This window comes from Rhinopithecus bieti, unplaced genomic scaffold, assembly GCF_001698545.2.
Source record: "Rhinopithecus bieti isolate Rb0 unplaced genomic scaffold, ASM169854v2 scaffold_29831, whole genome shotgun sequence".
NCBI lineage: Eukaryota > Metazoa > Chordata > Mammalia > Primates > Cercopithecidae > Rhinopithecus > Rhinopithecus bieti.
In genome coordinates this window covers 11,726-25,461 of record NW_016812831.1, presented here as the reverse complement: position 1 = coordinate 25,461, position 13,736 = coordinate 11,726, and the positions used below count along the sequence as shown (strand labels likewise).

At 41.6% G+C, this 13,736-nt stretch overlaps 1 protein-coding gene across 1 annotated transcript; it reads right to left on the bottom strand.

Annotated features, from left to right (window-relative positions):
* Positions 1-6,534: 6,534 nt before the first annotated feature.
* Positions 6,535-7,663, bottom strand: LOC108511997 (putative V-set and immunoglobulin domain-containing-like protein IGHV4OR15-8). Its single transcript, XM_017847056.1, has 3 exons — positions 7,548-7,663; positions 7,141-7,464; positions 6,535-6,554 (listed from the first exon to the last, which is right to left on the bottom strand). Exons 1-3 carry the CDS (start codon positions 7,612-7,614, stop codon positions 6,550-6,552), a joined length of 396 nt encoding a protein of 131 aa, XP_017702545.1. The 5' UTR covers positions 7,615-7,663; the 3' UTR covers positions 6,535-6,549.
* Between the last annotated feature and the right edge of the window lie 6,073 nt (positions 7,664-13,736).

Below are 13,736 nucleotides of genomic sequence, written 5' to 3'. Positions count from 1 at the left end.
ACACACACAGACACACACACACACACACACACACACACACACACACACACACACACACACAGCCACACACACACACACACACACACACACACACACACAGACACACACACACACACACACACACACACACACACACACACACACACACACACACACACACACACAACACACACACACACACACACACACACACACACACACACACACACACACACACACACACACACACACACACACACACACACACACACAGACACACACACACACAGTGGCATATTTGCACAGTATCGAGCCTCACATTTGCCCTCCTTCCTAGTGTCTTGCCAAAAAGAAGTGCTTCCAACTCTGACCCTAGTCCTGTTATGTTTGTTGTTGTTGCTGTTTTTTTATCGTTTTGTTTTGTTTTCAAACAGAGCTGAAACAAGCTCAGTACTAGCAGAGATTGGGAACGTGTCTTCACCTTGTTTTTGCCCATTCTCACCTGGGAGCCCTGCAGATGCCCCATGAGATGCAGATCTAGGGCCATTGAGGGAGAGGGTCGTGACCTTGGTCCTGAAGCTGTTGGTCTCAGAGGCTTTAAATCGCTTCACTCTCCTTGACTTGCTCTCTCCCACTGCCTTTGGTTTCCCTAAGTTCTAGTCCTTGGACAGAGTCTGTGCATTGCCACACTTTTCTCTCTAATCCAGATTAATCATATTGTTGAGGAGGTGATTATCGGGTACGGGAGCAGTATATATTCTTGAAATTGAATTCCAATGGTTTCTTGCTGTTCTTTCTCCCAGTTTCACCATTTACAAGCAGTCTCCAGTGGTACAGCAGATTTTCCTCCATCCTGTACTCCCACTCCTGGATGCAGCATCCACAGATAATTTTCCTGAGTCTTATCCCAGTTGTTTTATTAACTGTACCCTATTTCCATGACACAGGAAGGCTCAGATGAAGCTGTCTGGGATGGAAATTAATCCCTTCCCCTCACATAGAATAAAGATCTTGAAAAGTATTTTTTCTCTGTAGAGTCTGTCTGGAGGAAGATCTAAGCATATTTGTCAGAGAATTGTTATCCTGATGACAGAGCCATGAGACAATTTATTTGGATTGTCATCTTGAGGACCCAGACGTTTCTGGAGGAAATTCCATAACAGTGTGGGGTGTGTGGTCCCCAGGAGATCTTACCCTAACCCTGTCCACATCTGTCCTCCAGACATTTATGAAATTACCTTGGAACTATTCCCACCAGCTTGTGCTGCTAACCAAAGAATCACCCAATTTATAAATTTAGAAAGGAGACTTTATTTCTGATAAAGGGTTGATACTGCAGGGCAGCCATCTTAACAGGTTGAGAAGCAAAGCCTCCCAAAGAGACTGTGAGAAGGCACTTCAAGATAGGGAGAGATGAGAAATGAATTCAAACAAATGGATTGGCCAAGTGTACACACTCAGCATGCTGTAGAAGGAGCTATGGATATTCACATGGCATGCAGGCTCCTTGTGTAATAAGCAAACACACGTGCTACATGCATTTCAGGTTTGCGTTGGGGTGAGGACTTAAGAACTAAATGAATTGCAGTTGGGCCATGCACATCAAAAGGGCTTTGTGCAAGGGCAGAAAGACACACAGTGCACAGCCTCCAGAAACTGGCCTGGACAAGTCCATGGTCAGTGGTTTCTTCTCAGAGAAAGTTACAGAAATCAGTCTCTTGTCCAATCAATGCTCTATTTATGGCTGTGGAACAGGGGCACAGTTACCCGATGCCTGGAGTTCCATAAGCTGCAAATGTTTTAATATTGCTTATCTCAGGACCAGTGCTCGTTTAACTGTTAGAGAAATAGAAAAACCCCTGTGGAAGTTACAACCTATTCTATTTTTTTTCACTGTAGGGATGAGTGACTTAATCCTTGCCCGGTGAGACCTTAGGTCTTGTTTACAATTTGGTATCTTATTGCCACAGAAAATTTGTTCCATCAGACTGATGATCACTATTGTAATGTCCTTCTAGCTTTGGGGTCCAGGTTTTCCCTGCAATTTCATTTCTTCAACTTATGTAAGAAATCATTGATAATCAATTTTCCAGGCTTATAGTATTGTAAGAATGTGGGTGATGATTGACATGCTCTTTATATATTAAAGCAGAAACCAGAAGTAGCTTCAGAGATCACCAGTGACCTGACAGAAGCAGCAGGAATCTCATCTCATTAAGTGTAAGTGGCATCACACATGTAGCTGAACATGCAGGGACACAAATACCCACAACACAGGACACATATGATAAGTTTTTATGATTCTGGGGCTCTGCTCAGGAATCTGGAATTCACATGGTACTACAGGGATGGACTCAGTTGTCTCTCAGGTGATACTGTGTTTTGGAAGCTCATTTCCACTCCTGCAATGGATTCAGTAGCTGTACCTGGGTCGGCACCCCTGAAACAGAAACTCTCATTAATTAAACACAGGACCCACCAATAAGAAAGCTGTCCCTAGGGAAGGTGCAGAGCAGGGACCTCTGTGTTTGGGAACCTGCGGCTGCACAGGGAGGGTCAGGAGTGTGACCCATTTCCTCCTCCTCCCCCTGCTGGCTGCACCAGGAGCTTTACATTGCAAAGTATATAAAATAGTGATAGCTATAGGGAAATGATAGCTATAGGGAAATGATAGCTATAGGGAAATGCAATACAAAGACGAAGGAATGAGGAAACCGACATGAAATTAAAATAAAACTAATGCATTAAATAAATGTAAAACACTATAAGAGATTATTATGGAAAAGACAACAAACAAATATTAAAAACCTATGTGTGTATGTGTGTGAAGTAATATTCTTGTAAACTGAATCATAATTTGTGTATAAAGTTCTTCAAATAGATACAGAATATTTACATTTGATTCCCAAAAAGATGGAGAAGGACCTGGCACCAGGACTCCAGGGCCATGCTAGTGATTTCCCCTCCTATATCCTGAGGACACGTTGCTTCCAACTCTGAGGATCAGGCTGCTAAAATTGACTGTGTGAGAAGAGAAAGTGGGATTTTCTGTGGGAAAGGACTGGTGTGAACATAATTTTCAAGTAAACAAATTCATTATACCATGAGACACACTGCCATCATGTTGACAGTGTGTGGATTTTGACATTAACATTATTATTATCAATATTGTTGGGATGTTCCCTGGAAAATGATCCATTGTTACAGAATCAACTTGAGTCGTTTTCATTTCAGTTTTTTCACACTTCCAGCTCAATTCACCAAGTTTACTGTGTTAGAGTTTGGAAAGTTCAGGGCATGGGTTACCAAAATGTAGTGGAAAGTCTCCCGATGGTTTGATATGGTTCAGCTAAAGGAGGACCCAGGATTTGTCCAGAGGCTCCCCTCCTTGTCTAGTCCACATCGACTCCTCAGTGAGCCCCTTCCGACCTGAGTCCTGAGCATCTCTGTGGTCCTGGGCAATGCACATCCGGGGCATCTGCTTCCCAGATGTGCATCCAGAGCAGAGGTGCTGCTGTCCCTAAGGCTTGAGAGGGAACTGGGCCTCTATCCACCCAGGAGGCCCCACCCTGAGCACTGGGATTCCTCCCACAAGGAGACAGAGTCAGCTGAGTGCCCCCCACTTCACAGAACTACATTTTTCCGCATTCTAGATACATGTCTAATACAGAGTTAGATTTAAATGCAAAAAGAGATTAACACAGAAAATGGAAATTCAGCAACAGATAATTTTGCCAAATAGGCAGATTTAAACTAGTTGGCAAATTTACCCATATATTCAAAGAATAAACTCCAGATTCAAATAAGAAATGATACAATTTCTATGTTTAATGACTGGTTGAGAGAAGTTTGAACTAACATTATTTTGATGAATCACACATCAATAACAAAACTTTGCCCAGTGGTCCACATTTTCAAGGGACTGCTTGAGTAAATAGTTTCTGCCTCCCCTACCTGTGATTACTGGCAGAATCTATCATCCTCTAAAACCCAGGGACCATTAAGAACAGAGACAGAAGTTTGAATACTATGAAGTTTTGAGAGACCCAAATTACTGTCTGGACTGATTGGTGAGGATGATCTCTATAAGCTTCATCTTTGAAGAGTGTATGGCGGATTTGTTATAATGAACAGGTTGCAACAAAGACAGTCAAGGAAAATGAAGGAGGAGGGGAACATGGTCCAAACAGAAGAACAACATAAAGATCCAGAAACTGACATCAACGAAAAGGAAGCATATGTATTACCTGGCAGAAAATGTAAAGGAAATGTTAGAAACAAGTTCAATGAGTTAGTGGCATCATGCAAGAACAATGGGAGAATTTTAATAGAGATAAAACATTTAGAAGAGACTAAACAAAAATATTGATGCTGAAGAATACAATACGTCAGCCAAAAATTTTAACAGAGGATTTTAGACCAGACTAGATCAAGTAATAGAAGAAACAGTAAACTCAAAGGAAGATCGTTTGAACTAATAGAGACAGAGAAGAAAAATTTAAATGAAAGAAATAAAAAAGAGTTAAAGACTTATGCGTCTTTAACACACTGAAAACGAAATTATGCATTGAGGAGTTATGCAAAGATTAGATAAAAGGGGTAGTGAAGGAAGAGGGTGAGACAGAGAGAGACAGAGATAGAGAGACAGGGCGAGAGAGGCAGAAAGGTTATTTAAAGAAGTAATAGCATAGAAATTTTCTAAATCTGAGGAGGAAATATTCATCCACATCCAAGAAGCTCTGTATTTTTTAAATAAGGTAAACCAAATGAGAAAAATCAGAGATAGTATGAAACCACATTGTTAAAAGGAAAGGTTTTCGAAAACAGAAAGGAAAAGAGCAGATTTAGCAGATTTCTCAGCAGTAGGTTTTCAGTTCAGAATGGAGAGGAATTATATTTGATAATGTATGGTTTAGTGATAGAGATTATTTCTGAAAATGTGTTTCTAGTCAATGTCATCATTGTGCAAGCATCATAGGGTGAACTTACACAAACCTGTAAAGAATACCCTACTACACATAGGCTATTTGAAACAGCACAAAGTTTCCAGACAACCAGCCTGTACAGCGTGTTACTGCTCTGAACACTAGGAAACTGAAACACCGTGGTAAGTATCTCTCTATCTAAACACATATAAATATGGAACACCTTTAGTGAAAATACAGTATTGCAATGTTATGTGGCCACAAACATACATAAGGTCTATTATTGACTATAACATTGTTAGGTGGCCCATGACTGTATTCAAATTGCTGGGGGGAAAAAACTGAAAAACAAACAAAACTCTGCCAACCAAGAAACTTTATGATGTAAATCTTTTTGTAAAATAAAAGATAGTAGATAAGACCTTTCCCAGAGAAGCAAAAACTAAAGGAGTTCTTCAACACTGGGCCTGCCTTAAATACCAAAGAGTCTCAACTAGGTCTGCAAAATAATGACGTAACTGCATCAGCTCCATTCTGGCCTCTGTCATGTGATAGTTTTGTGTGAATTTTCTTTCTGTTCTTTCAGGACTTTCTTTCTCCCTCAACTTCTAACTCCATTCTCCTTTTAATTCTCAGTTTATTGAAAAGATTCATATTTAGTTAAGAACACTAAAACTTTGGAAAAAAATTTCAACTTAAACCCAACAAATTTAATTAACTGTCTTCACAGATGCCCATCTGTATTTTTCCTGTTTTCCTATGGGATATGGCCCTTGTTTCTACTTCAGTCCAGTCCTTATTTCCATATACATGATGCATCCAACCATCACACACCCAGGAACATCTTGGAGGAAGGGACCCTACCATCTGCCTCATCAGCCTTCAGGTGCACAGTGGCCATTCCTTCAGCTGTTGTATGTGCCTTAGGGCTTTCCATTTAAAAGTGTATTTCACTATCCCCCCAAAAAAGCTCCTGGACCTTGAAAAGTGATGTGGTGTTGAGGGCATTGACAGCCAAATTTCCTTGAAATTCTTTTCTGCCCTTGGTAATTGAGGAAGACTGGGAAGAAGGGAACAAAACTCAGACCTCATGTAGCTCCTCATTTAGCAATAGATTCAGTGCAAATTTAGAGAGTTGGAGACGTAGAGTAATGTTGGTGTGGTTTTCTGTGGCATACTAAGGAGACAGCAGAAGATGGTCAGTGGTCTGTCTCCATCCAGCTGGTACCCATTGTCCATTAGTTAGGTCGTAAGAAAAGATAAAAGACAACTTTTGTGACAAAGCCCCAAGGGCTTCATTAAAACACTTTGCCCAGAAATTGGTCAACAGGGACATGACAAGTTTTTATATCAGAGCTATTATTTTTTGCCTACTTTATGTAGAAATCTGAGAGATGTGCCCAGCCTCAGGGTACTAATTCTCCATCCAGGGAACAGCGCTAACAGAGTTATGTGGTATTAATCTGTCTGGGTCTTCATAAGAAGACAATACGGAGTGGGTGGCTTAAACAACAAATATTGATTTGCTTAAAATTTTGAAGTCTGAATGTTGAAGATCAAGGTGCTGGCAGGTTTGGTTCTTGGTGCGGCTTCTTCCTGACTTGCACTTGGTCACCTTCTAGTGCACTACGTCTCCACATGGCCTCTAGTCTGCACGCATACGAAAAATGAGAGGTCTCTGGTGTATCTTCCTCTTCTTATAAATACAACACGTCTGTTGCATTAGGGTCTTACACTTATGACCACATTTAACCTTAATCATTTCATTACAATTCAAATATAGATCCTTTGAATTTAAGACTTCAGCATATGAATTTCAAAGAGGGAACAATTCAATTGATGACACAAACCAAGAGATGGTGAGAGGCATTAGAATATATATATTTTTAATCACTAAGGAATAATGGGCCATGCAGGAACTCGTAGGAAAGTTCCTAGTAATCGGTGCAACTTCAATTGTAAGAGGAAAATGTGCCTTCCTCCTTCCTTTTCTGGCAGAAGAATGTGAGGAAGCAGAACCACAGATAATAAAGAAAGAGGAGCCCTGGGGACAGCTGAGGTGCTGGTGAGGAGGGAGAGCACTGAGCAGATGAGGAAGCCCCGCCCTCCCTGCACCTGCTCCTGACCCGGCCTCCTGCTCTGTGGGCCCCGCGCGCCCCCTGCTGGTCCTGAGCGGCACCTGCGCCCGCCCCCTCCGCCTCCCTGCAGGGAGGTTTGTGTCTGGGCTCACACTCACCTCCCCTCACTGTGTCTCTCGCACAGTAATACACGGCCGTGTCCGCGGCGGTCACAGAGCTCAGCTTCAGGGAGAACTGGTTCTTGGACGTGTCTTTTGAAATGGTGACTCGACTCTTGAGGGAGGGGTTGTAGTAGGTGTTCCCACTACTACCATAGATATACCCAATCCACTCCAGTCCCTTCCCTGGGGGCTGGCGGATCCAGCCCCAGCCATAACCACTGCTGATGGAGTAACCAGAGACAGCGCAGGTGAGGGACAGGGTCTCCGAAGGCTTCACCACTCCTGGGCCGGACTCCTGCAGCTGCACCTGGGACAGGACCCCTGTGAACAGAGAGACCCACAGTGAGCCCTGGGATCAGAGACAGCCTCCCATATCGTCATATCTGCATCCCCGAGACACTCACATCTGGGAGCTGCCACCAGGAGGAGGAAGAACCACAGGTGCTTCATGTTCTTACACAGGAGATCCATGACTCTCAGAGAGCATTTCCCATGTGAGCTGGACCCTGAATTTAAGGAAATGTGTGGTGGTTTCCTGGGGGTGCCTAAGTGAGGATTTGCATGTGGGTGGTGCCTTTGTATGGAGAGGTGAAAAGGGATGAGGGAGGCCCCAGTCTTTGGGGCTCACCCTGAGAGGAGGATGCTGGCTGTACCCTCTGAGAATTCAGTTCTCTTCCTGGGACCTCCCCTCACCAAGCCCAGAGTCCTCTTCTTCCAGGTAGGGAGATGTGCTGAAGGAGCTGGTCTGGGAGATGAGTGTGATCATGGATCTAGGACAGATTTTGGAATAGGTTCAATGCTGTTCTACCCGTGAAGATTTATATGAAACCAACCAAACATCCAGGTTATCTAAAGTGTCAAATCTCCATTCAAAAACATTAGGGCAGCAGCTAAATATATTTGTCACAGTGAATTTATATAAACCTTCATCCATGCAATGTTTATGGTAATTCAGAATATCCATTGTGGTTAGAGGGAATATGTCTGTCCCGGAGAGTGTGACATTTAAAACAAAAACAAAGCAAAAAAAAAAAAAAAAAAAAAAAAAAAAAAAAAAAAAAAAAAAAAAAAAAACACACACCTGAGACCTTCCCTTTTGTGACCATTTGAAGTTTGGGATTCTGTCTGCAGTCTCAGGAGAAGGTAGTGGGATGTGTCTCCAACCATCTCAATATGTGATGCTGAGAATATGGCCTGACCTTTATACACTTCTGTGTGAATAGATGTAGATTGGGGATCACAGTGACAATTTCAGTCAAAAACTATAATAGGTCAGCACAGGAGCATAGTCTCATCATCAAGATTAGTGCAATTGCCTTTCCTGGGAACAAGAGAGGACATCTGTGAACCCTCCCCTCTGAGAGCACAAGGAACTCTGGTTCTTCCCTGACAGGTCACACTTCTGAAACATGGCTGGACAATGACACTCAAGCCCAGAGTCCTCACCCACATATTTATCATTTCAGGTACACCTGTGTCTGAAAGACTTTCTCCTTCATTGAATTGCATGAACATACCTTAGAGTTTGCGGTATTGAATCTTGGGCATTTGATATTAGTTTGGTGAATTACATAATAAATATATCTCCATGGATGTGGGTAACAGGAGAGTCATCAGATGTTGGGTGTGTTTTAACATCAGGACAAACCTGGGCTGTCTTGTTAGGACTGAACAAGTGAGCTGACCTGTGGGACACAGAGTGAAAGAGACAGAGCCAACATCCAGAGCCAGGTGAGCTCCTGACCTACCAGGTGGTCTCTGGACATTTTGTTTAAACAGATCCAGAAAGACCTTCCTCACCTTCACAGGAATTATGAACATTGAGGGAAATTGAGATAAATTTTTATTTACAGACAATAATTCATAGGCTTGTAGACATCTATGTGGGTGTGTACAGGATTGCTAGGATATGCTCATACACAGAACAGAAGAAATAATTCTATTTCATGGAAAGAAAACCAAAGAGCTTCTGAATTGGTAGGTATTCTTTGCCACAAATGTGTCAGGTCACTAGATCATGTTACAATGCTGGAGGTAACACTTCCCAACCTTGTCCTGGAGACAAAATGCAAAACAGTAAAGATTCAAGTGAGATTCCTTTGAAAAATATCAGTAATGAACAGGTCAAAGGAAAGGAACCATTATGGAAAGAGTGCTAATGAAATGAAACAATACATTCCATGTGGAAGTGGCAGGGAAGTTCCATCTGACAGCTCATTTTCACCTCTGTGGGTACCGAGTGCCCCCTGCAGTCCAGTTCCCACCGTGAAGGGAGGTTTCTGTCTGAGCTCTGAGTGAGCTGGAGTCCTCGTGAGCCATTCAGAAAAGCAGCAGTGTTCCAGGGTGTATGGAGTCTCCTGAGTGAAGAGGTGCTGAATATACACACGTTTCACTGCCCTCATTGTGTTTTATTCTCCAGACTCTCTTGATGTCCAGATTGGAACACGTGGAGTATTGATGCAACTGGTCATGACTGGGAACTTTTCAGTGAAGATGTAGGTAACATATTTGTGTAATTAAATTTGGATTGTGAAAATATTATTATCCAAAATGTCAAAGTCAGTACCTATTAATTTTTTTCTTTTTTATATTTTACAGATGAAGGGTTCTTTGGTTTCCCAGGCTGGAGTGCAGTGTCATCTATTAATTTTATAGCATAAAAATGATCAGCCCAATTTATGTAGTCCTGTTATCTCCATCAGGGATTTAGGTCCGTGTGGCCTGTGACATAGCTCTAATCACAGAGGGAAGAGCAGTGATTTGTTGAGTTGATGCTACTTTTTCAGAGGGTAATTTAAACAATCAACTCCTCACCTTACCCAGTCTATTTTCATAACTGTGCAAGACCCTTGGAAATGCAGTCACCATTTCTTACATAATGGGATTTAACTGTGCCATGAAGGTAACAAGAAGATGTGTAAATTTCAAGTCTGGGTAATAAACTGTTCAATTACAAAGCCTGGAGCCAATCACACTCTAGCATCCTGTTTAATTAGTTGTGAATTTGTTTTCAGTTGTTTAGTTCAAGTTCCCATAACTCACTTTTCGTTAAAATAGTCTCATATGATAATCTTGAGATATTAAAACGAAATAATTTCAAAATGAACTCAGCTTCCAGGAGAGATGAAAATTCCTTTGTGGTGAAGGGTGTGAAGGGTGAAGACATGGTTGAATACTGACGTTGTGTTCACAATTGTATTATTTTAATTAGGGAACTTCTGTACATCCCTTATATTTATTAGAAATTCCCTTTGAGAACCTTGATCTAACGTAATTCATTGATGGATCATACAAAAACAATGAAGCTGAAGGTTATTGAGCCGGAATTGCTATTACAACTTTAGCTTTCCTTTAGAACTCATTCCTCTACCTGATGTGAAATTAGCCCAGGTGCACTGATGAGAGCTTATCAATTAATCAAAGACCAGGAAATGGGCACACACGTGTCTGGAACAGGGCATGGCTTTGGGATGTTTTGCAAACAAACTGGCTTCTGACATCTTCTGGAAAGCCCATCAAGTTAAGAATCTCTTAGGAGCACCCACCTACCCCACGCTCTTAGCTAATATCACAGTGTAAGTTGATGCAAAATGAGATAAGATGGAAATTAAAGAAACTGCTGCACCACTGTCTGAGCTCAGCACAGCCGCCTCCTCCCTCAGGGTTTCTGACACTCTCAGGATGTGGATTTCCACACTGTGTCTCTCATATAGTAATGCATGGCCATGTCCTCAGCCTTTAGGCTGCTGATCTGCAGATATGTGGTGCTGACAGAGGTGTCCATGGAGAAGACAAATCGTCCTGTGAAGCCCTGGGCATACGTTGGGCTCCCAGTGTAGGTGATGATCCATCCTGTCCACTCAAGCCCCTATCCAGGGGCCTGTCATACCCAATTCATACCATAGGTGGTGAAGCTGTAACCAGAAGCCTTGCGGGAGACCTTCACCGAGGACCCAGGCTTCTTCACCTCAGGCGCAGACTGCACCAGCTGCACTGGGAGTGGGCACCTGTGGAGAGGAGACAGGAGTGGGTGAAATCTCACATGACTGGCCTGGTTTCCTCCTCAGCCCAGGGACTGGGGAGCCCCTTACCTGTTGCTGCTGCCACCAAGAAGAGGAGCCTCCAGGTCCAGTCCATGGGGAGGAGCTGTGCACTAGAAGATTCTCCCAAGGAGGGGTGTGGTTGTTGGGTGATGCTCTCAGGGCACAGAGATACTATATTCACCTCAGTGATTTGCATATTCATGAAGGGTTGTATTGAATAGCCCAATTCATGACCCAGTATTAGAAAGAGTAAATAGATGACACATGGACGACACAATTGTAGAAGCTGAGGGTTCAAGCCGAAATCCTGTTAGAGGCCATGCGTTCCCTACACATCCCTGAACTCTGTGTTGACAGAGCTTCCCCCATGGGGGAACAAGCTTCCCCAGGACACGCACCTCACTTTGAACCCACATTTGAATGAACCATTTGTAGACCTTAATATCTGAATGCGTTATTTGGGAATGAGTGTGTTTGTCCAATAATTGCACTTATCTGTAAGAAAGGATCTCTTCCCTGACCTTCAGCTGCTTACCATTAAGATATCTTTCAGAGTTTGAAACCACCATTGTAAAAGTGGTTCTCGTTACAACATCCAGTTTGATAAATGTTCACAATTGAATGGGATATTTATATAAACATCAGCAGTCCTTGTGAACATTGAAGCCATTAGGTAATTTTTTAACCATTACTTTCCTCTCACCTTGCCCTCTTTTGCAGTCACCAATGTCTATTACTTTTATCTGCGTACATGTGTATGCATTGTTTACATTACAAGACAGAAAATGTATTTTATCTTTTTTCTGAGTTATTTTATTTAGGATAATGTCCTTCAACTCTATTCATGTTGCTATGAAAGGCACGATTTCACTTTTTGTGGCTGCCTACTATTCCATGATTTACATATATCATATTTTATCTAATCATCCATTGATTGACACTTAGATAGATTACTTGATTTTTCTGTTGAAAATGGTGTTGCAATAAACATAGGAGAGCAGGCAACATTTTCTGATATAAAAGTTTGCTTTTGGGAGGAATATGCCACTGGGAGGGGTTACTGGGACAAATGGTAATACTAATTTCAGTTCTTTGAGAAATCTCTGTATTGTTTTTCATAGAGGTTGTACTAATTTACATTCTCACCAAGCATGTATAAAGCATTATTTTTCATATGCTTCTCTGCCAGCACCTGCTGTTTTTTATTTGTAACAACAGCCATTCTGACTGGTGGAAGATGCCATATCATGTTGTTTCTAATTTACATTTATCGGATGATTGGTGATGCAGAGTATATTTTCTTATTTGTGTCGGCCACTCTGTGTCTTGTTTTGATAAATGTCTGTTTTTGTCTATTCTTTAATGAAGTTATTTGTCATTTTTAGTTGACTTATTTGAGTTACTTATAGATTTTATATATTAGCCTTTTGCAAGATGAATAGATTCCAAATATTTTTTACCATTTGCAGGTTGTCTGGTCACCATGTTTTCTGTGCAGAAGACCTTTAGTGCAATTAAATCCTGTTTGTCTGCTTCTGTTTTTATTGCATTTGCTTTTGAAGTCAAGTCATATTTTATTTGCTTAGACCAATGTCCAGAGGACTGTTTTTAGATTTTATTCAAGTATTTTTATAGTTTTAGTTTACAAATTTAAACACTGAATCCATATTCAGTTCATTTGTGTCCATGGTGACATGGAAGTCTCGGTTTATTCCTCCACATAAGGCCATCTAATTTTCTCGGCACCACTTATTGAATAGAGGGTTGTTTCTCCAGTGTATATTTTTGTCAGTTTTTTCAAAGAGCAGTTGGTTTTAGATATTTGGTTTTCTTTCTGGACTCTCTATTTTTTTCTACCAGTATCATGCTGTCTTTCTTATTACATTCATGCAGCATAATTTGAGGTCAGTGAATGCGGTGCTTCTAGCTTTGGTCATTTTGCTTAGGATTGTTTTGCTATTCAGACTCTTTTTTGATTCTGTACGAATTTTAGTATTGTTTTCTAAATATGTCATCAAATATACTGGTCATTTGATAAACGTAGTGTTGAATCTGTATCATGTTTTGGACGGTGTGTTTGTCTCTTTTGCATTCCTATAAATTAATACCTGAGGCCAAGTGATTTACAAAGAGGCTTATTTGGCTTACAGTTCTCAAGGCTGCGTGAGAAGCATGGCACCGGGATCTGCTTTACAATCATGGTGGAAGGCAAAGGGGGAGCAGCCTACGTCACATGGTGAGAGCTGGGACGTGAGTGGGGAGAAGGGTTGCCAGGCTCTTTTTAACAATCAGATCTCATAGTAGCTAATACAGCAAGAATTCACTAAGTGCCATGGGGTGGTTCCCAAGGCATTCCTGAAGGATCTTTCTCCATGACCCAAAACCTCCCAGTCGGTCCCACCTCCAACATTGAGTATCACACTTGACAATGACATTTGGAAGGGAGAACATCTAAACTATATCATTGCAGTCTCGGGCCCAAAATTCTCATGTCCTTGCACTGCAGAATATAATCCTATTTTTTCAATAATTCCCAAAAGTCTTAACTTG